The 25,386-nt window shown below is 38.2% G+C and overlaps 1 protein-coding gene across 3 annotated transcripts in view; it reads left to right on the top strand.

Annotated features, from left to right (window-relative positions):
- The first annotated feature begins 10,643 nt into the window (after positions 1-10,643).
- LOC108364305 (uncharacterized) overlaps positions 10,644-25,386 on the top strand; it is a 22,808-nt gene continuing 8,065 nt past the window's right edge. For 2 of the 3 annotated variants that reach the window (XR_001847744.1, XM_017617929.1), the window contains exons 1-3: positions 10,644-11,800; positions 11,852-12,032; positions 12,092-12,784. Coding sequence is in view for 1 of the 3 variants with exons in the window: in XM_017617929.1 (XP_017473418.1) it covers positions 11,799-11,800; positions 11,852-12,032; positions 12,092-12,784 (876 nt within the window). In the remaining 2 variants the exon portion in view is untranslated. Of the gene's footprint in view, positions 12,033-12,091; positions 12,785-25,386 lie in introns of all 3 variants that reach the window. The other variant, XR_001847745.1, reaches the window with a different exon arrangement.

Genomic DNA, 25,386 nt, shown 5'->3' with positions numbered 1-25,386 from the left:
TCTTGCCCTTTCCTCGATGTTTGGCCCCCATGACAGCTTTCTGCCTAGGATCAAGTCCAAGTACTTGACCCTTTCAGACAGCTGTAAGCGCAGACCTCCAACCGAGGGAAGAACAGCGGCAGGGATTTTATATTTTCTTGTAAATAAGACCAGTTCTGTCTTACTGGGGTTGACACCTAGGCCACTTTTGGCCATCCAGTGAGTAACTATGTTGAGGTACCGATGGGTCAGTTCATACAGTGTGTTCAGGTATCTACCTTTAATTAGGAGTGCAACATCGTTTAATCGGCTTCGGCGAGAGCGATTGCGTTCTTGGAACAATTTACCGCATTCCATTTTTTATTTTTAAGTTATTTATTTATTTTAAATTGAAAAAGCATTAAAACATTAGTAACGAGAATTTTTGCAAAATTCGCAGTTATTCGCAATGTAGAGCTGGTGTAAAAGGACGAAGTGCATATCCGAACTCACCGACCTAAATTTTTTCTAGCAAAACGAATTCGATTCTTTTCTTTTTCTGAAAAAGTTTTTTGTGGACTTATGGTAACTCAATGTAACCAAATATTTCACGAAAATTATAAGAAAAGAGTAATTAGGAATATTTATCCTTTATCCCTAGTTATGATTAAGTTTTATATAATTACTGAGTAGAAAAACAAAAAAACAATTTTGACCGGTTTTACTATGGATATACTCCTCTGTGCGATGAATGATATGACCTGGATATGACCTCCTAAGTCTTTTTACTTCAAAGGTCATCCTCTCGTACATTATTTTAACCAAGTCTAGGTGGATGATTATGAAAATTCAAAACTGGTTATGGCGGGCAAACAAGTTAAATAGAAAATCCGAAAAAAATCAACATGTAGTATAGCAGCTATTTTTTTTTATAAATGGAACAATAGTTAACGTATAAAGCATATTATCGAACCTTAGAGAGATTTTGTTTAGATTAACTGTATGTCTGAGAATATATCTTTAATAAAAGAATTATTATTTTTTCCTTTTCAGTCACAGATTTGGGGGACGCAGCATACAAACTGCCGATAACCAAAGCTATGAAGTCGCATACCAGGAATTGTATGGATCCATTACCTTCAAAGATATATTCAAGTAATTCCAACTCGAATACGTATAGTGCTAATGGTTACTCTGAAAATATTTGTAAATCTAATTCATCCGATGAACTATTAGCTGCTAACATTCTAAAAACATTTATAGATGATATAAATTAAATTATTTAAATAAATCTATGTTTAATTCAAAGCAAGGCACATTAAACAAGTAGCGGCATTAGAGCAAAAACCACAAGCTGCGTGTATTTTGTTGTTGTTTTTTTACTCTAAAATATGAAAAAGCGAAATCAAAATCTGACATTTCAGAGTAAAATGAAAACGAAAATAACAACTGATGGACCATTTCGAATAAAAAATAAAAATAAAAACTGCGCCCTTGTTTCATTTTACATATTTTGATGTAAACAATGGATTCTAATTTAGAAATAACACAGCGAACACCCACACGCATTAAATTGCATTTCCCGCATAAACCAAGTGCAGCGAACACACACACGCACTTGTATTGTACTCCCGCCAAAACCAAATGCAGTGAACAAAAACACGCACTTGTGTTTAAAAGTAATTCGCTCGTTCTTAATAGGGTATGAATTTTGTTATGCAATTCTCAAATATCTCTTCGCTGAACTTAGTAAAATGATAAGTCGCTGCCATTTTCAGCTATGGTCAACGCTCAACCAGCTTGGCTATCACACGGAGCTTTAAGTATCGCTCCCACTCTACTCCCGGAGTAATTTTTGGTATGATAGTAAGCTACGGCTTACAAGCCATACTGGGGCTCTGCATGAATGCATCCCTGAATAATTCCCAGCTCATTGCACAACAGCCTGTGGCAGCTAGAGCATGACTTATTCAATGGAGTCCCCTAATTTATACATGGTAAAAGGGTCACATCTTGCGCTACCGCTTCATTAGCCTATCCATATCTATACCATATCTCACTCTCTCTCTCTCTCTCTCTTGCATAGCATATGGAGTGCGCGGTTGCCTTGATGTCCACCTATACACCATACGGGCTCATTGAGATCGATACATAAACACTCGCAAAGGTAATCCCTACCTGTTATACTACTTTAACTCGACCACAACTCTAAACCTGGTCTCCCGCTCTCCCTCTGCTAATCACCCACCAATGCCCCGAACTGAGGTATTATTACCTGTTGCAAAAAAATGAAATATGTTTTAAGCCAGCATAATAAGAATATGGAAGCAGAGAACATGAACTACTTTGAGCAATTTTTAATGCATGCAGACATTTCCGCAGCTTATGAGAATTACAAATTAGCGCAGAACAGGCAGAAATACGACATGTTCTCAGACCGTGAGCTCGGAAGTATTTTAGAGAACTTAAATCAGCAAACAGCAGAGGAAAATGTTCAGGTTGATGTTACCCCTTTCTCGGATGAAGAGTTTAGAGCACTAGCTATTCCAAAAAATCGACAATGAGGTCGACATATTTCAAAGCGATGTTCCACAGGGCTCAAATTTGGAGGAGGTCAGGCTCATAAGACAACCTATACTTAGTCAAGAAAATGAGCTGCTCTCAATTGTGCGCTCCTTGAACAGAAAATAGCGGGAATATTTTTATCATGTTCACCATAACATGAAGCTGAAGAGACACTTTTACGAATACGTTGGAGGCGGAGTTGGAGTATGAAAAAGCTGATTAATTTCCGCTTTATACCAGTCACTGACAACACGAGCAGACAGCTTATTCGGCAGTAATCCCGAGACAATTAAAGTCTTATTGTGTGCTCCTACAGGAAAAGCTGCATTTGGAATTGGAGTCGCAACTATGCACTCGATTTTTTCCTTACCGATTAACCAATCCTCAACTGAATTACGCCCTCTCAGCAATCATAGTGTTAATTTTTCAATTTAAAGCTAGTTGACTTTCAGTTAGTACTGGTAGATGAAATTTCAATGGTCGGTGCAAAAATGTTTGGATATTTAGATACCCGTTTAAAACAAATATTTCGCTCTAGCGAGAATTTTGGAGGTATACCATTAATTGTTTTTGGCGACTTAAAGCAACTCTGGCCAGTAGGAGACTGATAGATTTTCTCCCCAAACCAACCGGATCTATATAGCGCAATTACTGGCACACCACCCTGGGATTTGTTCCGTTTCTTCGAACTCACCGAAATAATGCGCCAAAGAGAATATCAAGCATTTGCCGTTGCTCTCACGAACATGTCCGACGGAAATATGACATCTGCTGATATCGAGCTCATTAAAGCAAGAGAAACCAATTTTAACGAGATACCCAACGACTGCATTCATCTTTTTTATTCCAACGCGGATGTATCTCTGTATTATACTGCAAGATTGGCTGAAATCGCCACAGAAGAGTTATCTCTACAGCGAAAGACGGTGTGAAGGCGAACTCTGTTTCGGAGCGAAGTAAAACGGTTATATTGGATGCCATTAAGAATTTAAAAATATCGCAGACACAAGGAATGTGCGCTACAGTTTACAACTGAAAACCTCTGCAAAATACATGATTACGGTCAACATGCGTACTGCAGATGGTTTGGTAAATGGAGCTACGGGCCGACTAATGCAACTTGACCATCGAGGCTCCGAATGGACATCAGTAATTCTTTGGATGCACTTTACCGAGCCAGGAGCTAGAGTAATAGCACGTTCCAAAAACCTCACTCCCATGAATCGAGCTGGACACCAATTGAAAAAGTAGTGTGCACCTTCCAATGTAGAAGAAACGAACAAGTCTCGATAGAAAGAAGACAGTTCTCTATAATACCTGCAGAGGCAATAACAATACACAAAATCCAAGGAGAAACTTACAGATTGGTTGCTATTCATACTAAGAAGGGAATGAGCCGCATAATTATTTATTGTAGGTAATTTTATTCTACCTAGACCTGTTAGAGGCAACGAAGTAGTCCAAGCACAGCTGAATATACTTCGGACATTTAAAAAAATTAGAGACTCACTACAAATTTGCAATTGAGCGCCCAGATAGCACTCTTCTATTGAACTATCAAAACATAAGAAGCTTATGAAAGCATATCGATGACATTAGACCACCTTATTTATTCAGCGGATATCATTTGTTTTGCCGAGACTTGGACTCGTCCAGAAGAAGAATTACAAATCGGAGGCTGTAGTATTGTAGCGCGTATCGATGGAGCAACTCAAACTGAACAAAGCCGCTCACGGCATGGAGTAATCATTTATTGTAAAACTGGTCATACAAGTTGCTTTACCAGAAGTTTCATTTAAAGTCATCATGTAGCCGGAAAAGTGTATCAGTTTCTGGCAATATCAAAACCTGACTTGGCAATCGCTGTAGTATACAGAAATCTATCTTTTTCATTACCAGCATTTAGAAGATTATTGGAAGAAGATATAAGGAGCTGAGTAATAGAAATAATGGAGAATTAATAGTTGTTGGAGACCTTAATGTCTGTCGCATTACGTCAAATGATGTTCTTAGAACGCACTTAAGCCAACTGGGATTGCATTTCTTACTGGAACATCTTCCTACTACAAAGCAACAAACCGCGATTGACTGGTTATTGGCAAGTTTTTCATTCATTTTTTGGTGTTGGAGATTAATGTTATTATATTTTCATATGTACCACATACGTTTGTATTTACACACATTGTTGTAGAACACCTTAATTTACTTTATCATACGTGTTTTTGTTTTATTTAATGTTTTTGACAATTGAAAGTAGTGGATAAAAATTAAATAAAGGATAAAATAAAGATCAACTGAACACATACGTAAATTTGTATGTACGATGGGAATATTTATTGGATATTTATACAAAAAAATAAATAGTGTTTTCATATTGAATATTTTTCAGTAATAAGTAGATGAAAGACAGCTTTTATACGCTGATGACACACAATCAGTTTTGCCTTTCAATTTCCTCACACACATTGCTTGTCAAAAATCATAAAAATTGAAAGCCATTACGTAGGCTGCATTCAATTTGAGAAGCAATTTCATTATCAATATGCCGCCTTCAAGAAAACAATGTAACTAACTAGCTTCTGAAGACCATTTTCCATTTTAATTCCATTGTAAATTAAGATTTTAGCATGCATAAGCTTGTTTTTTTTATTATTTTCACAAAATTCGCACGCCAATGCTGAAAAGCTGATCAAAATGTAAAGCAAAATTGAACTCAATTGAAAGTGAAAAATTGAAAGCAAGTCACCCACTCAAGCAATAAATAAGAGTGTGTTACTGAAAAAGTGTGAGAGTATTGAAAATTGAAAGGGGAAAATTGAATGTGAAACGGCCCGGTTATTTTCATGAAAGGTATGAAGGCTTCGGCATAACCGAACACGGCCCCTTTTTACTTGTTTAAATTTACTTTCATCATTTGATCATACATATTAGTATGAAAATTTCGGCCCCTCAGCGACACTGTAGTTTACGAGGTCATTTGCGCATCAAATTTGCCTCGTAAATTTACGAGCCTCGTAGGGGTTTACGAGGCCTTTACGAGTTTAAGGAAAGACTCCTTATATTTTACATAGCAACTTTATTGCTTTTCATTCTAATTACTAGTCAAAACTGAAATACATCTCTAGGCTTACTTATACTATATGCGCTGTAAATTCGCGTGCCGTGCTGTGATTGTTCCCTACCTGAAGTTGTTTTGATGTTTTATTTTGTTTACTTTATGATATTGTTGTTTTGCTGTGTGAGTGAGATATGATATAGACCAAAATGCAAGTCTTAAAAAGGTAGACTGGCGCCCCTGCCTCGCCAGATCTCTAAACCACGCGCATTCCGAAACGGAACATTGGCCAAAATGCCATTGTGGGCCGTACGTCAAAGTCGGAGCATAAGATTCGCGACGTGTGCATCTCCCGGAAGGCCCCGTCTTCACTGACCGTCCACTTGGCTACCAGATGCTAAGAACTGTCAAGATTTGTATGGAGCTCTAGTTGCGAGCCCCTCGTAAGTTTACGAGGAAAATTTGATGCGCAAATGACCTCGTAAACTACAGTGTCGCCGAGGGGCCGAAATTTTCATACTAATATGTATGATAAAATGATGAAAATAAATTTAAACAAGTAAAAAGGGGCCGTGTTCGGCTATGCCGAAGCCTTCATACCTTTCATGAAAATAACCGGGCCGTTACACATTCAATTTTCCCCTTTCAATTTTCAATACTCTCACACTTTTTCACTAACACACTCTTATTTATTGCTTGAATAGGTGACTTGCTTTCAATTTTTCCCTTTCAATTGAGTTTCAATTTTGCTTTAAATTTTGATCAGCTTTTCAGCATTGGCGTGCGAATTTTATGAAAATAATAAAAAAAAACAAGCTTATGCATGCTAAAATCTTAATCTACAATGGAATTAAAATGGAAAATGGTCTTCAGAAGCTAGTTAGTTACATTGTTTTCTTGAAGGCGGCATATTGATAATGAAATTGCTTCTCAAATTGAATGCAGCCTACGTAATGGCTTTAAATTTTTATGATTTTTGACAAGCAATGTGTGTGAGGAAATTGAAAGGCAAAACTGATTGTGTGTCATCAGCGTATAAAAGCTGTCTTTCATCTACTTATTACTGAAAAATATTCAATATGAAAATACTATTTATTTTTTTGTATAAATATCCAATAAATATTCACATCGTGCATACAAGTTTACTTATGTGTTCAGTTGATCTTTATTTAATTTTTATCCACTACTTTTAATTGTCAAAAACATTAAATAAAACAAAAACACGTATGACAAAGTAAATTAAGGTGTTCTACAACAATGTGTGTACATACAAACGTATGTGGTACATATGAAAATATAATAATATTAATCGCCAACACCAAAAAATTTATGAGAAACTTGCCAATAACCAGTCAATCGCGGTTTGTTGCTTTGTAGTAGGAAGATGTTCCAGTAAGAAATGCAATCCCAGTTGGCTTAAGTGCGTTCCAAGAACATCATTTGACGTAATGCGACAGACATTAAGGTCTCCAACAACTATTAATTCTCCATTATTTCTATTACTCAGCTCCTTATATCTTCTTCCAATAATCTTCTAAATGCTGGTAATAAAAAATATAGATTTCTGTACACTACAGCGATTGCCAAGTCAGGTTTTGATATTGCCAGAAACTGATACACTTTTCCGGCTACATGATGAGTTTTAATGAAACTTGTGGTAAAGCAACTTGCATGGCCTTCTTCTTTTTTGGCGCTGTAACCGCCTAAGCGATTTTGGCCGAGTTCAGCAAAGCACGCCAGTCGTTTCTCCTCTGTGCCAACTGACGCCAATTGGAAACGCCAAGTGAAGCCAAGTCCTTCTCCACCTGATCTTTCCATCGCAGTGGGGGCCTCCCTCTTCCTCTGCTACCACCAGCGGGTTCCGAGTTGAATACTTTCAGAGCTGGAGCGTCGGTGTCCATTCGAACGACATGACCAAGCCAGCGGAGCCGCTGTATTTTAATTCGCTGCACTATGTCCATATCGTTGTAAAGCTCATACAGCTCATCGTTCCATCGTCTGCGGTACTCGCCGTCGCCAACGCGTAAAGGACCGTAAATCTTCCGCAAAATCTTTCTCTCAAACACCCCAAGAGCCGCCTCATCGGATGTTGTCATTGTCCATGCTTCTGCGCCATATACCAGCACGGGCATGATGAGTGACTTATAGAGCGTGGTTTTCGTACGTCGAGAGAGGACTTTACTCCTGAATTGCCTACTCAGTCCAAAGTAGCACTTGTTGGCAAGAGTGATTCTACGTTGGATTTCAATGCTGACATTATTATCGGTGTTAATGCTGGTTCCCAAGTAAACGAAATTCTCTACTTTCTCGAAATTGTAACTGTCAACAGTGACGTGGGTGCCAAGGCGCGAATGTGCTGACTGTTTGTTTGATGACAGGAGATACTTCGTCTTGTCCTCGTTTACCACCAGACCCATGCGCTTTGCTTCCCTATCCAACTTGGAAAAGGCAGAACAGACTTCGCGGTTTTTGTTACCGATGATGTCGATGTCATCGGCATAAGCCAGCAATTGCACGCTCTTGTAGTAAATTGTTCCTGAGCGGTTCAGTTCTGCAGCTCTTATTATCTTCTCCAACATCAGATTAAAGAAGTCACATGAAAGGGAGTCGCCCTGTCTGAAACCCCGTTTTGTGGCGAACGGCTCGGAGAGGTCTTTTCCAATTCTGACGGAGCTGGTGGTATTGCTCAACGTCATTTTACACAGCCGTATGAGTTTTGAGGGGATGCCAAATTCAGACATAGCGGCGTATAGGCAACTCCTTTTAGTGCTGTCAAAAGCGGCTTTAAAGTCGACAAATAGGTGGTGAGTGTCGATCCTTTTCTCGCGGGTCTTTTCCAAGATTTGGCGTATTGTGAATACCTGGTCTATGGTGGATTTGCCAGGTCTAAAGCCACACTGATAAGGCCCAATCAGTTCATTGACGGTGGGCTTCAGTCTTTCACACAATACGCTCGATAAGACCTTGTAACCTATGCTTAGAAGGCTGATCCCGCGGTAGTTGGCGCGAATGGCGGGGTCACCTTTCTTGTGGATTGGGCAGAGCACACTTAAATTCCAGTCGTCGGGCATGCGTTCATCTGACCATATTCTGCACAAGAGTTGATGCATGCACCTTATCAACTCCTCGCCGCCGTACTTGAATAGCTCAGCTGGCAGGCTGTCAGCTCCAGCGGCTTTGTTGTTTTTCAGCCGCGTTATTGCTATACGTACCTCGTCATAGTCAGGCGGTGGAACGTCGACTCCGTCATCATCGACTGCGGGCTCGGGTTCTTCTTCTCCACAACTTTCCGTGCTGCTACCATTTAGTAGGGCGGAAAAGTGTTCCCTCCATAATTTAAGTACGCTCTGGACATCAGTTACTAGGTCGCCATTATTGTTCTTACAGGAGTGCGCCCCGGTCTTTAAACCTTCCGTAAGTCGCCTAACTCTCTGGTAAAATTTTCGGGCATTCCTCCTGTCGGCCAGCATTTCAAGCTCTTCGCACTCACGTATTTCTGCCTCTCTCTTCTTGTTGCGGCAAATACGTCTCGCTTCCCTCTTCAGATCCCTATAGCGGTCCCACATAGCGCGCGTTGCGCCCGATCGCAGCGTGGCCCTGTAGGCGGCATCTTTTTTCTCTGCAGCTTCCTGACACTCCTCATCGTACCAGTTGTTCTTTCGGGCTCGCTGAAATCCGACTACTTCTTCGGCGGCGGTACTTAATGAGCGGGAAATGTGGTTCCACTGCTCGCATATGTCGGTTTGTTGAAGAGTGCTCTCTGAGAGCAGGTGTGAGAGTCGAGTAGCGAAAGCGCTGGCTGTCTGTTGTGATTGCAGCTTTTCGACGTTAAGCTTTCCTTGCATATTTGGGCGCACATTTTTTGCTGCACAGAGGCGGGTGCGTATCTTGGCTGCAACAAGATAGTGGTCCGAGTCGATGTTTGGGCCTCGGAGTGTGCGTACGTCTAAAACACTGGAAGCGTGCCTTCCGTCTATCACAACATGATCGATTTGGTTTCTCGTTTTTCGATCCGGAGACAGCCAGGTAGCTTGATGGATCTTTTTATGCTTAAACCTAGTACTGCATACTACCATGTTTCGGGCCCCGGCGAAGTCGATCAGCCTCAATCCGTTGTCGGACGTTTCGTCGTGGAGGCTGAATTTTCCGACGGTGGTTCCAAAGATCCCTTCTTTGCCCACCCTGGCATTGAAGTCGCCAAGCACGATTTTGATATCATGACGGGGGCAGCGCTCGTACGTGCGCTCCAAGCGCTCATAGAAGAGATCCTTGGATGCCTCATCCTTCTCTTCCGTCGGGGCATGGGCGCAGATGAGCGAGATGTTGAAGAATCTCGCTTTGACGCGGATTGTGGCTAGACGCTCGTCCACCGGGGTGAACGACAGTACTCGGCGACGGAGTCTCTCTCCCACCACAAATCCAACTCCGAATTTGCGCTCCTTTACATGGCAGCTGTAGTAGACGTCGCAAGGCCCCAGACATTGTTTGCCTTGCCCCGTCCAACGCATTTCTTGGATGGCGGTGATGTCAGCTTTTGTCCTTACGAGGACATCAACCAGCCGGGCAGAGGCACTCAACCCATTAAGGGTCCGGACATTCCAGGTGCATGCCCTCAAATCGTAGTCCTTTAAACGTTTGCCGTGGTCGTCATCATAAGGGGGGGTCTCATCCGAGGCTTTGCCTTGCTTCTTCACTGGAAGTGGTTTTTACGTGGCGGGTCCCAAGCCCAGCGCACAACCCATTGCTGGGACGGGGGTGGTTTCGCAACCAAATACGCGTTTATATAGCGAGCCGCTTGCTCCAAGCAGACACCCGCTTGCAGCCGCACCTACTGGTGAACAGACGCTGCAGACTTCAGTGAGCCCTTAAAGTGAATAAGTCGGAGTGGCCCCACCGAAGCTCCCTCTCTTTCTGCCGTGACCCAAGGCTCCACTCGCATTGGTTACCGCATCTCGCACATGGGTTGCTCACGTTGCCCAGAGTGCGCGAACGAGGACGCAAGAGTCGGGATTGAGTATAGCCATGCAACTGTAACTGCATACCCAGCGCAACGACTATACCCCATTGCACTCCAAATTGCATGACCAGTTTTACAATAAATGATTGCTCCATGCCGTGAGCGGCTTTGTTCAGTTTGAGTTGCTGCATCGATACGCGCTACAATACTACAGCCTCCGATTTGTAATTCTTCTTCTGGACGAGTCCAAGTCTCGGCAAAACAAATGATATCCGCTGAATAAATAAGGTGGTCTAATGCGATCGATATGCTTTCATAAGCTTGTTTTGATAGTACAATAGAAGAGTGCTATCTGGGCGCTCAATTGCAAATTTGTAGTGAGTCTCTAATTTTTTTAAATGTCGAAGTATATTCAGCTGTGCTTGGACTACTTTGTTGCCTCTAACAGGTCTAGGTGGAATAAAATTACCTACAATAAATAATTATGCGGCTCATTCCCTTCCTAGTATGAATAGCAACCAATCTGTAAGTTTCTCCTTGGATTTTGTGTATTGTTATTGCCTCTGCAGGTATTATAGGGAACTGTCTTCTTTCTATCGAGACTTGTTCGTTTCTTCTACATTGGAAGGTGCACACTACTTTTTCAATTGGTGTCCAGCTCGATTCGTGGGAGTGAAGTTTTTGGAACGTGCTATTACTCCAGCTCCTGGCTCGGAAAAGTGCATCCAAAGAATTACTGATGTCCATTCGGAGCCTCGATGGTCAGTTTGCATTAGTCGGCCCGTAGCTCCATTTACCAAACCATCTGCAGTATGCATGTTGACCGCAATCATGTATTTTGCAGAGGTTTTCAGTTGTAAACTGTAGCGCACATTCCTTGTGTCTGCGATATTTTAAAATTCTTAATGGCATTCAATATAACCGTTTTACTTCGCTCCGAAACAGAGTTCGCCTTCACACCGTCTTTCGCTGTAGAGACAAACTCTTCTGTGGCGATTTCAGCCAATCTTGCAGTATAATATACAGCCCGATTCTGATTCTTCCCCGGGGATTTTCTATTTTTTTTCTTTCCTCCTATCATGAAAAAAAATTTCCCAGAGGATTTTTTTCTTCTCCCTTTCCTCCTATTCTAAACGAACTTCGAAAAAGGGAAAATGTATTTCGGGAAAAAGTAGCTATCACGAATGCAAATCAAAGGAAGAATGTGATGACAGTTTTAAATAAATTTTCCGCCAGAAAAGTGTGAGGGAGCAGTACCCAAGAATGTAAGTATTTGCGAACTTTTTAATAGAAAACAATGTTAAACAATTTTTTAGGTCAAAAACTACAAACAGGAATCAATTAGAGATACTCATAAACCTTATGCAAGGTAATCCTGGCATTGCGCGTGGGTTTTATACGGGCAGCAAGGATGACTTAAACAGATTTTGGCGCAAAGCTGAAGCTGAACTGAATTCGGCTGGCCCACCATCTAAAAATGTTGCAGAGTGGAAAAAGGTAGCTACTCATGCTGAATATAGTTCAGTGTTCAAATAAATTAATGCCCAACATCTCAGGTTTGGGCAGATCAGAAAAAATACGTCCGGCAGAATGCAGCCAACAACAACAGGCAAAGAAAAGGCACAGGTGGTGGTCCTAATATTGGGTACAAATTCTCTGCCACCGAGAGTGCGATATTTGAATTGATTGGAATGAAAGAATCGTTGATAGGTGTAGCAAAGCTCTTTGGATTGGACGTGGTTGAGACAGACGAAACAGAAGAACCACTACCTCAACGAGAAGAAACACTATCTCAACGAGAAGAAACACTACCGCAACGACAGGAAACAATAACTACACGAAATGAAGCATTTGAAGAAATAGAGGAGGAAATTGAAATATGTGGTATTGGCGAAAACGAGCATAGTTCAGTGAAATTTTGTAAGCCTACACCTGTGCGAAAGGAGGTGCCAAAGCAAAAAGGCCATGCTTCTGGTGTGTTAGCCGAAGAGCTTAATATTCAGCGCGAAATGTGTAATATATTAAAGAACGGTATGATTGAGCAAGAGCGAAGCATGAAGAAGCTATATCGGACGCTTGACAGCTTGTATGTTGTCCAAAAACAACATTTTAAAACGATGGAACAAATAAAATCTTCTGAGCTAGAAGAAATTAAACGCCATAATGTAACTATGGAAAAGCTTAGACTCAGGGAAATCGAGGCAAAACTAGAGGAAAAGCTATTGCTGTGGGAGACAGAGGAATTAAAGGTACAATCCAAATATGCAACTAAATAACAATGTTAATCTTTTAATAGTTTTGGTAGTCTTTTAAGAGTTTTGATGCAATGAAACGTGATTTTATTATAGAAGGCTGATTTTTTTTTTGTTTTGAGAATACGCATACAGTTACTTACAGAAGTATTTATTAATTTTCAATTAAAATACAGCTCATTCTATAGCAATAACTATATAAATCAATCTTGCAAATTTTGAACAAAATTCGCAACAGTTCTTCAAATTTCATAAAAGTTTCAACTTTTCAAACTTTTTAATCATAACTTTTAGATTTTTTTTTTTAGTATGCAGTTTTGCAGCCGATTCTATTTCAGTGTAGTCAATACGCGAATAGGACTTATCGTTTATTTTTGGCAATTTTTTTGTTGACGGTGTCGCCCGTTTTCTTCCATATAAAAATAAATTTGGTTCGGGCGTTAAAATTGCCAAAAATGAACGATAAGTCCTATTCACGTAATGACTACACTGAAATAGACTCAGCTACAAAACTGCATACTCCAATAAAATTCTTAGGGCTGGTTTCTCCAACTCAACTTAAACTTAGCTTGGACTTAGTCAAGAATAAGGTGATTAAAAACTAGGCTAACTTTTGGCGCAGGTTAGCCTAGATGGTGAAAATGAATAAGTCCAAGTTCATTTTCACCATCTGGACTATCCTAAGCCAAAAGTTAGCCTACTTTTTAATCAGCTTATTCTTGACTAAGGCTATCTGCACACTTGTCGTCCAATCATAGTTGCGTTATCGTCTCGCCCTGAAATTTTGAGCCGAGCACATGCATTTCAAAGGAGATCTGCACACTTGTCGTTATCGGCTAGTTATCGGCAAATCGTAGAAGATGCAGAAACGGATAAGTACGGCACTGTCGTTTGCTAATCGTTGTGCACGCATTGTTTGTTTACATTTTATGGGGGAAAATTAGTGAAAAAGTTAATATTTGCATTAAAATTGTATAAAAATTAGTATTTTTTTGCATAAAATCTGTGGAAATTATTAAAAAGTGGATAATTGCATTAAAATTTAATAAATATGAGCGTTTTAACTATAAAATATGACGAAATTGTATTAAGTCTCTGTGTGCATACACAAAACACATTCCAGGAAAAGAAAAGAAGAGATATTACTGGAAAATTACGTCTAGAAATGTTGCAGCACAGTCTATATTTAAAAAATTGCAGGTTTTTGTAAATATTTCGCGAAAATATCAACCAAAAAAAACAGAAAATACCTGCTCCAAGTGAATTTTTAGACGCCAAATGAATTGAAATATCACGACCAAGTGTGCAGAAGTGTAATCGTCATGTAATCGTTGCTTCATGAGGATAACCATGATACAATAATTTTTAGAAGGTAGTTTCACTTCTTCTTCTTATCCGCCATGTTAGCTATCTGACAGAAAACGTGTTTCGTATTTTTTGTTGTACCAACTTTTTCAAAAAAAAATCCAGCTTTTGACGTTGGAAAAATAAAACAAAGAAAAGCCAAACATATAAGTAGAGAAATTTTCGAATATTTTGTAATAATTTTCTTCATAAAAAATTAACTGCTGCTTTCGTGGATATTGCAACAAACAGAATAGATGTAAGGACACAGCTATAAGAGCCACCGCACACCACAGACTTTATCGGCCGCCTATTTAAATGATAGAGCTCGCTTGAAATATGTACATGGAGATGTATGGAGGTGCGCACATTATACCAGCTTAATCGCTCTGACCAATAAGTTGTGGTGCAATGGAAAGACTAGCGAGCACATCTAAATTGGCGGCCGATAAAGTCCGTGATGTGCGATGGATCTAATCCATTATAAAAAAGAAATATTGCTGTTATATTTTCATTTTTATGATTTTTATTCATATGATTAGCAGTGGCAATAATGTATGTATAAAATACGTATATTTATATTAAAAATTAAGTGATCAGTTATGAAACATATAAATCTTTACATGTTCTGTTAAAAAATATCTAAAATAACAAGCGATAATCCCCAAGTTCTATATCGTAGCAATGGCCACATTTCGTGTTTGTCACAGACACGGTTTATGTCAAAAATTTTGAAGTGAAACTACCTTCTAAAAATTATTGTATCATGACGATAACTATGACTCAACTATGATTGGACGACCAATGAGCAGAAAGCCTAAGTGTGAACTAAGTTAAGTTGAGTTGGATAAATCGGCCCTTAAAGTTCTGATTAAAAAGTTTCAAATTTCGATAATTTTTGAAATTCAATGAATTGTTGCGAATCGTGTACAAAGTTTGCAAGATTGATTTCTTATGTAAATACTTACACCCAAATTCATAAAAATAAAGAAGACTTAAATTGCTTTATAAATCGAAAACTTGTATGAAAATGTCACTTTATAAAGCTCTTTAAACCTATTTTATTTTTCATGAATAAGGACATTAGTATTTACGATTACTAAGAAAATGAATTTTTTTTTTCGTTTTATTGGCAAATATGTGTTTGTTAAAAATTATACATTTGTTGCCTTTCAATTTTTTTCTTCAGCAGCTTTAACAGAGGTTATTTTATAGAGTGCTTGCAATTCTATTTCTAATGCTTTGGGCTACATTTAAGTAGGGGGGCGTGACCAGTGATATGACTTCAGCGTTCTCATTATATTGGGTGAAAATTTCTGTTCTTTCTTCGATTATGGTTAAGGACGATTTAAAATATATACATATGTTGTGTAGCGCGCAACACACATTTACAATTTTCGCTGCTTTTTTTGGAGTATACAGTAACTCCCTTGCTCCAAGAATACACCTCCATCGGTTTTTCAATACTCCGTTAGTTCGTTCTATAATATTGCGGCATTGCGAGTGAGCTTCGTTGAACTTCATTTCCTACGAATCATCTCCTGGTAATCTGTAGGGCGTCAAAAGCCATGGCTCCAATGGATAGCCGGCATCTCCTATGCGACGAAATTTGGGTATAATAATTTGCGGTCTAATTTCACATTCACTACATTTACCTAGAAGCCAAAACTTTCCTGAATTCCGCAAATACTCTTGTTCAAAGTGAATTCTTAATGCACTGTTGTTCCACACAAAGGAGTCGTGAGAGGCACCAGGATGCGAGGCGTCTACATATTGAATTCGAAGCTCATGGTCGCACATCTATAGATAAGTTTAAATTTGTTAAATACGTTTTGCAAATTATAATCAAAGTAACCTACAAGCATAACATTTAAACTATAGTATCCCTTTCTGTTATAATATAAATGCTGGTTGTGAGAAGGTGCAATGATACGCACATGCGTACCGTCAATACATCAACGCTCGGAATGCTGTGCTTCTGAAAAAATTGTAGCGATATTAGCCGTCTTTCTTCAGCTTTACATACTTTTATCCACTTTGGACATAAATGGGTTTCGAAAACTTCCAGAACTTCCTCGAGAACTTTGCTGAAGGTTGATTGAGCCAGAGAGACGTCTACATCTTTCCTGATTCCTGTTTGGTATCCACCTTCAGCAAAGATGCGCTAAGTTTAATAATAGCCGAAACACCAAATAGCTTTTTCCTTTCCCGCGTGTGCAATACCAGGACGTCGAGTAAATATTTGAAAGCAGCTTTATTTACTCTATAGTACTTCTCAAATCTAAAAAAATTAAAAAATTATGCAAATATTAATAAAAAAAGCTTGTTGAACTCACAAAGATTGCGGCAACTCGAGCGGATTTGTCTTATCGCGCCAATGTCTCCTTACAGCTCTTTGTGGCAGAATATTCTCCTCCAATTCAGCAGCTTCCTCCTCTGCAACCATTCGGAAAGCTATAGTGTGCATTGTTTTAGACTTTCTTCCTGTTTTTTCACCAATCTTTAAACTTTTACTGAAAATAAAAAACTTTTTCAAATAATTTGCGCCCGCGAGAACTTTCAAAGATGTATGAAACAGCTGTTTCGAAGTTCGAATTTCCTACTCCCGAATTTTCGATGGAAAATGTACTCCCCAAGGGTTTAGAATTGGAGGATTTTTTTCTCGAGAAAAATAAAATCCTCAAGAAGAGAGCTCCCCGGGAATATTTAGAATCGGGCTGATAGAGATACATCCGCGTTGGAATAAAAAAGATTAATGCAGTCGTTGGGTATCTCGTTAAAATTGGTTTCTCTTGCTTTAATGAGCTCGATATCAGCAGATGTCATATTTCCTTCGGACATGTTCGTGAGAGCAACGACAAATGCTTGATATTCTCTTTGGCGTATTATTTCGGTGAGTTCGAAGAAACGGAACAAATCCCAGAGTGGTGTGCCAGTAATTGCGCTATATAGATCCGATTGGTTTGGGGAGAAAATCTATCAGTCTCCTACTGGCCAGAGTTGCTTTAAGTCGCCAAAAACAATTAATGGTATACCTCCAAAATTCTCGCTAGAGCGAAATATTTGTTTTAAACGGGTATCTAAATATCCAAACATTTTTGCACCGACCATTGAAATTTCATCTACCAGTACTAACTGAAAGTCAACTAGCTTTAAATTGAAAAATTAACACTATGATTGCTGAGAGGGCGTAATTCAGTTGAGGATTGGTTAATCGGTAAGGAAAAAATCGAGTGCATAGTTGCGACTCCAATTCCAAATGCAGCTTTTCCTGTAGGAGCACACAATAAGACTTTAATTGTCTCGGGATTACTGCCGGATAAGCTGTCTGCTCGTGTTGTCAGTGACTGGTATAAAGCGGAAATTAATCAGCTTTTTCATACTCCAACTCCGCCTCCAACGTATTCGTAAAAGTGTCTCTTCAGCTTCATGTTATGGTGAACATGATAAAAATATTCCCGCTATTTTCTGTTCAAGGAGCGCACAATTGAGAGCAGCTCATTTTCTTGACTAAGTATAGGTTGTCTCATGAGCCTGACCTCCTGCAAATTTGAGTCCTGTGGAACATCGCTTTGAAATATGTCGACCTCATTGTCGATTTTTTGGAATAGCTAGTGCTCTAAACTCTTCATCCGAGAAAGGGGTAACATCAACCTGAACATTTTCCTCTGCTGTTTGCTGATTTAAGTTCTCTAAAATACTTCCGAGCTCACGGTCTGAGAACATGTCGTATTTCTGCCTGTTCTGCGCTAATTTGTAATTCTCATAAGCTGCGGAAATGTCTGGATGCATTAAAAATTGCTCAAAGTAGTTCAGGTTCTCTGCTTCCATATTCTTATTATGCTGGCTTAAAACATATTTCATTTTTTTGCAACAGGTAATAATACCTCAGTTCGGGGCATTGGTGGGTGATTAGCTGAGGGAGAGCGGGAGACCAGGTTTAGAGTTGTGGTCGAGTTAAAGTAGTATAACAGGTAGGGATTACCTTTGCGAGTGTTTATGTATCGATCTCAATGAGCCCGTATGGTGTATAGGTGGACATCAAGGCAACCGCGCACTCCATATGCTATGCAAGAGAGAGAGAGAGAGAGTGAGATATGGTATAGATATGGATAGGCTAATGAAGCGGTAGCGCAAGATTTGACCCTTTTACCATGTATAAATTAGGGGACTCCATTGAATAAGTCATGCTCTAGCTGCCACAGGCTGTTGTGCAATGAGCTGGGAATTATTCAGGGATGCATTCATGCAGAGTCCCAGTATGGCTTGTAAGCCGTAGCTTACTACCATACCAAAAATTACTCCGGGAGTGGAGGGCAGCGACTTATCATTTTACTAAGTTCAGCGAAGAGATATTTGAGAATTGCATAACAAAATTCATACCCTATTAAGAACGAGCGAATTACTTTTAAACCCAAGTGCGTGTTTTTGTTCACTGCATTTGGTTTTGGGCGGGAGTACAATACAAGTGCGTGTGTGTGTTCGCTGCACTTGGTTTATGCGGAAAATGCAATTTAATGCGTGTGGGTGTTCTTTGTTTATACGGGAAATGCATAAGTCGCTTAAACAGTGGGCAAGGCATGTGGTAACGACAGACTTGCTGACCTCTTATATCTCTCAAGCAAGTACGACCATGTCTATGTCTTTGGTAGTCAATAAATTGCTGCACCTCTGGATTGCTTCCATCTGTTGTTATAAACTGGTCGACAAATTCCATAATGGGGTCAATATTTATCACACCTGTCTCATTACATTCATGACAGTAAGGACTACCTCTGTGTTGGAACTCAATCCTCCAGTAATAATGAAGAAGCACATGCGGCTCAAATATTTTTTCTTTGAGTAGCTAACCATTTGTCGGAAACGATAATAATCGAAGTACCGTCTCAGGTTGCAGGATCTGTCCTTATATGCCGAGCGTTCTCTGAATTTGACAGTAGTTCTGCCTCAGTTTCAGAAATATCCGTTTTGTCCACAAGTTTTGTTAGAATAACCAATAATTCATTCCATTTTGTATCTGCAGCTGACGGTGATAAATAACGATCGCAACCCAAAAGGACGAATCATTGTTAAAACCTTATTTTTCTATGCCTCCCAGTGAGCTGGGGATGTTCTGAGACCCCTTAGGATGTGGTATCCCTCGTCATGTTGGACTAAGTTGCTAATAAAATTCGTATCGATCATATTTGCCGCGGTGATGTTGGAGGCTCCAGATTTTTTCCGCAAATAAATAGCAACTGCATCTTTAATGCGCTGCAACTCGTAACATTTATATTTCCAGAGGAAATTATCAGCACGTGCATATCGTCGGTCATGTCTCCGAACTTCTTACCTCACAATTTTGCTTTAGTTCGTCTTTTTTGTCACAAAAAATTGTTGGAAAACATAATTCCTCTGCTTCTTCATCTGTTCTTATATCGATATCAATTCGGCCTTCTCCAGGGGCTATTGCTACTCGCTCTAATGGAAGATTTTCGATGAGCTCGTTATCTAAAAGTGTTTACTGACCAGCAGGATTTATCTCCGATTAGCAAATTCCACCATTTTCCTCATGGCGCATCTGAAAATCTCTGACGATATGCTCATCTGCCGGATCGGCGATAAAAGGCACTGATTCATGGTTCCGAACGTCTGACAACCATCCTTCAAACGCCTGAGTATTGTGCAAGCGGTATAGTTCCGTTGTCATAAGGCACCGTAAAGCTGCTATTACTTTCGATGGCCTTATAATTTCCGTTACAAAACTATGATTATACTCCAAGCGACGTTTCAGAAGAACTTGGACAACGACTTGGATCTCGACTACTGATATCGGCACATTTACAACTGCTCCTCTAATAGCACAGTGGCATTTGTATCCAAGAGATACGATTCTCATGAATGGAATCCTTGGAGATATGAGGCGTTCTTCCAGGCATGTTAAATTTTTCAAGGCATCTGGTAAGTCTAAAAACTGCAGTCCATTCGCAAGACATATCCATGGAATTTTTCCCGACATTGTTTGACGGTAGCATGTCAGATAAAATGTGAACTTTTCCGATAAGCTCGGAAATTTTTTCTCCAAGTAAAATATTGTGTTGACGTAAAGATATGGGTGCATTGTTGTAATGTTACACATTTTCAATTTTTTGGTTCGGTGGGGAAACCAAGTTCCACCACAACACATGCACACCATAGTTGACCCTTCTTTTATTTTGGCTTCATATTGCGCATATTGAGCCAAGTACCGTTATTGGTGCTGAATATTACGAGTTTCTTTTAGTGCTTCTGGATACAGATTTTCTCGGTTCGTTGCAATCCTCAAACGCTGCCTCTCGTTTTCTCTTCTTCCATTTACGGGATTACATCTGTGAAGCTGGCCTTGTTCAACTGCGTTTTGCGTAAGAGTTTCCTCTCGTCTCAAACTTTGCTTTCGAGTAATTCTCCTTTGGGAAGTATTTCTTAGTTGCTCCCGGCATCTTGTAATAGGGTTTAAGCGTCTTTCAGTTCTCGCAAGTCTGCCACGAATACGTTCAGTTTCCCTTGAAAATGCGGACAGTTCTTCTGGTCCTATATCCAATGGTGTTCTGGGCGTGCTCATCTGTTCTCAACTCCAGATTTTGCCTTCGTAGTGCACTTGCCTCCGCGTCGCGAACCCGTTCCGTTTCCCTTAATTGCGGGACAGTCCTTCTTGACCGGTGCGCCATGGTTTTCTCCGCATCCCGAACCCGTTCAGTTTCCCTTAATTGCGCGACAGTGTGCGCCATGGTGTTCTTGTTTCGTTCCATAACTCTACGCATTGGTAGACGCCTTCTTACTCTGTGCAATGCTGCAACATTTTCCCTTTCTATTTGACGAAACAGGGTATTTGAAAACCGAAGGTTAGTCATAAAGCTGGCGCTTATTGTCCTATTTGCCGATAAATTTCGTTCATAGTGCTGGCGGCCCCGAATGACAGCTTGACGACGTCGTTGTTCTTGTGATCGCGCAGATACTCGTGGCATTTTTTATAAATAGTCGTAGTAAATATATTTAAATTTCGAATTTAATGAATATTATTACTTTTTTTTAATATCCAATATTCAGAGATCAACCAGATATCGCTTTGAAGTCTAAATTTAAACTAAATACCTGTATTTTAGTAATACAAAAAGAACAATTGTGTTTTCGTATAAAGAAATTTCTGGATCAACTGCTAATTTCTCTAAAAATAAGAATATCTTTTTGAAAATACTACTTATTAAGTTGCTAGGCATGCTAGTCACGAATTTTATGTCCAATTAAAAGTTTGACAGTCGACAGCTGTCAAACGGACTGCCAATTTTTATAAAAATCAGAGAATCGTTTTAAAAACGTTACTGATAAAGTTTTTAAACTTGCTCATCGCGAATTTTACGTCAAATTAAAGCGTTGAGAGTTGACGGCTGTAAAATGGACTGTTAAGTTTTCTGATAATAAGAAAATGTTTTTTAAATGCTACTGGTAAGGGTTTTAGACACACTAGTCACGAATTTTACATGAAATTAAAACCTTGAGATTTGACTGCTGTCGAATGGGAGAGTTGGGGCCGCCTGCTATATGTTCGGCCCAAACAATTTTTTAAGATTTTTATTTTATTTTATACCAAATTAGTGATTTCCAAAACTAAAGATTTCTCATTTTTAAATAACGTTATTCAGGTTTGAATTTTAATAAATGAGAAACTAAAAAATACATATATATATAACCTTGGGGGCCTAGTTGAAATTTATGGGCGGAACACATAGCCGATGGCCCCAACTATCACCAGTTCACGTATGTTCAAACGTTTACCAACTACCATGTATTAACTAATATTACAGACAACAAATAGAAATAGAAATGACGAAATATTTTTTCACTCATCTCTGTCACTTTTAACAAAAACTGATGCTTTTTGAGTTGGTTCATTGGTTCACGCAAAAGACTGACAACTTCTTCGAAAATGGCATCTGGTTTTCGAAAAGGGAGTCGTCTCATACTGGATATAACAGGATCAGAAGTTATAATTAACATGTGAAATAAATCTTCGTTAGATTCCTTCCTGGTCATTTTTCGAGTGTTATGCTTCGAGTGTTATGCGATACCATCTGAAGTCTTTGTTGAGAGCCTCCTGGGCTTCCTCAGAAAAATGACCTACTGGCAAAGGAATACCAAAGGCAATACCATGAAACTGTTATGAAAATTTAGTAATATTTTGACAAGAGACATATTACAAATAATATGATGCTAAATATAGAAAAATTTCATTAATCCGCAGTGTTTTATATACTTTATGTTATTTGGAACAACTGCTTAAGTTGGTCTAGTGTAATAAAAGTGGCCTCACTCTTTTTGGCGGCTTTTCTTTTCGTAGATCTTTAACGGACCCCTTGCATTATTTTTTGGTAAAGGAATGAAGATCTTACTCTGCTCTACTCATTAGTTATACCATTTTGAAGAAAATATTTCTTGAAAAATAAACCGCGTGTAAAATAAAAATGACCGCCACTCTTTTTAGCGCGAGTATGCGCGGCTATTCTTTTCATACATCCTTAAAGTACCCCTTGCATTACTTTTGGTAAAGGAATGAAGATCCTACTCCATAACAACAAATTTTAAGAAAGCCATCAACTCATATTTGTTAGAACAGGCCACGATCGAATTCGTTGACTTAAATGGATTCAACGGCTTGCTCAGCACATATTAGTAAAAATACTACCCAGCTTTGAGTTCGCTGGACATTTCTGAATAAGAATGGCTTTACTCCAATTAATTTATCACAGTTTAAAAATAGGCCTTCTTCGCTTAAAACATGCCTTTTCCGACCACCGTGCACTGTTTAGCGAAATACGAGTAGCATTGTCTGGTGTGAAAGGAAAGCATCTATAGCTACTGGTCGCGGAGGTGACCTAAATGAATCACCGTCATAATAGACGANCAAACCAAACGGCAAATTATTTAATAAAAAAATAATTGTTTTTATTATTTTTAACCAAGTTTTAAACCGCTTTCCAAGTCCATTTTTTTTTTAAATAAGACTGTTAAAAAAAACAAATACGACAAAATCAAAAACAGTTTTAGTGCAAAAAACAAGCCAAACGGTAAATTATGTCACAAAAAAATTAATTGTTTTTATTATTTTCAGCCAATTTTTAAACCGTTTTCTAAGCCCCTATTTTTTTTAATAAGGCATTTAAAACAAAACAAATAAACGACAAAATCCAAAANGGTCGCGGAGGTGACCTAAATGAATCACCGTCATAATAGACGATACGTCCTTAACAAATGTGTATAAAGTTAGCGAAACAACATCAAGCAAAAAATGTCGCATATACCCATGAATTTTTCGTTTTTTGCCGTTAATTAGTTGTGGAAAAAATAATTGTGTCGTTCTGGTATTTTTTAGATATAAGGTGTTTTGCTAACTTTATATAAAGTTAGCGAAGCACCCCTCCAAACTCAAAAACAAACGACTAGGCTTTATGTCAAAGTTTGTCGTTTTTTGCCGTTCTAAGATGAGAGAAAAAAATATATATAAAAAATAATAATAAAAGATTTTGAGATTTTTTTTGTTTTTTCAATGTTACATAATTTTTAGAAGAAAAGGATAATAATATAATCGAAAATCAAACCCGGTTTCTTTGTGTACCACTTTGAAATTTAAACAAACAATAATCACCATGGTTAAAATTCAAAAAATTAAGAAGCTTTCTTATCACAATCAAACGACAAAATCAAAAACAGTTTTAGTGCAAAAAACAAGCCAAACGGTAAATTATGTCACAAAAAAATTAATTGTTTTTATTATTTTCAGCCAATTTTTAAACCGCTTTCCAAGTCCCTATTTGTTTTTAAATAAGGCTATTTAAAACAAAACAAAAAACAAATAAACGACAAAATCAAAAACAGCTTTAATGCACAAAACAAGCCAAACGGTAAATTATGTCACAAAAAAATTAATTGTTTTTATTATTTTGAACCAATTTTTAAACCGCTTTCCAAGTCCCTATTTGTTTTTAAATAAGGCTATTTAAAACAAAACAAAAAACAAATAAACGACAAAATCAAAAACAGCTTTAATGCACAAAACAAGCCAAACGGCAAATTATGTCATTAAAATAAATTGTTTTTATTATTTTTAACCAATTTTTAAACCGCTTTCCANTCGTTTTTTGCCGTTAATTAGTTGTGGAAAAAATAATTGTGTCGTTCTGGTATTTTTTAGATATAAGGTGTTTTGCTAACTTTATATAAAGTTAGCGAAGCACCCCTCCAAACTCAAAAACAAACGACTAGGCTTTATGTCAAAGTTTGTCGTTTTTTGCNTCATTAAAATAAATTGTTTTTATTATTTTTAACCAATTTTTAAACCGCTTTCCAANATATAAGGTGTTTTGCTAACTTTATATAAAGTTAGCGAAGCACCCCTCCAAACTCAAAAACAAACGACTAGGCTTTATGTCAAAGTTTGTCGTTTTTTGCCGTTCTAAGATGAGAGAAAAAAATATATATAAAAAATAATAATAAAAGATTTTGAGATTTTTTTTGTTTTTTCAATGTTACATAATTTTTAGAAGAAAAGGATAATAATATAATCGAAAATCAAACCCGGTTTCTTTGTGTACCACTTTGAAATTTAAACAAACAATAATCACCATGGTTAAAATTCAAAAAATTAAGAAGCTTTCTTATCACAATCAAACGACAAAATCAANTACCAAATTTTAAACCGCTTTCCAAGGTCCTATTTTTTTAATACGGCTGTTTAAACAAAAAAAAAACAATTAAACGACAAAATCAAAAACATTTTAAGTGCCCAAAATAATCCAAACGGTAAATTATNCAAAAAAAAATAGCAAATAAACGACAAAATCAAAAAAAACTTTAATGCACAAAACAAGCCAAACGGCAAATTATGTCATAAAAAAAAAATTGTTTGTATTATTTTTAACCAATTTTTAAACCGCTTTCCAAGCCCCAATTTTTTTTTAATAAGGCTGTTAAAAAAAAAAACAAATAAACGAAAAAATCAAGAACGATTTTAATGCACAAAACAAACCAAACGGCAAATCATTTCATAAAAAAATAATTGTTTTTATTATTTTTAACCAAGTTTTGAACCGCTTTCCAAGTCCATTTTTTTTTAAATAAGACTGTTAAAAAAAAAACAAATAAACGACAAAATCAAAAACAGTTTTAGTGCAAAAAACAAGCCANCTAGAGACAATTTTAACTAAAAAGGTAGCAACAACTATAATTACAATATAAAAAAAAAA

Source organism: Rhagoletis zephyria, unplaced genomic scaffold, assembly GCF_001687245.7.
Source record: "Rhagoletis zephyria isolate East Lansing unplaced genomic scaffold, Rhagoletis_zephyria_1.1 Rzeph_scaffold_01522, whole genome shotgun sequence".
Taxonomy (NCBI): Eukaryota; Metazoa; Arthropoda; class Insecta; order Diptera; family Tephritidae; genus Rhagoletis; species Rhagoletis zephyria.
Note: the sequence above shows the minus strand (reverse complement) of the source record. Positions and strands in the feature narration are given on the sequence as shown.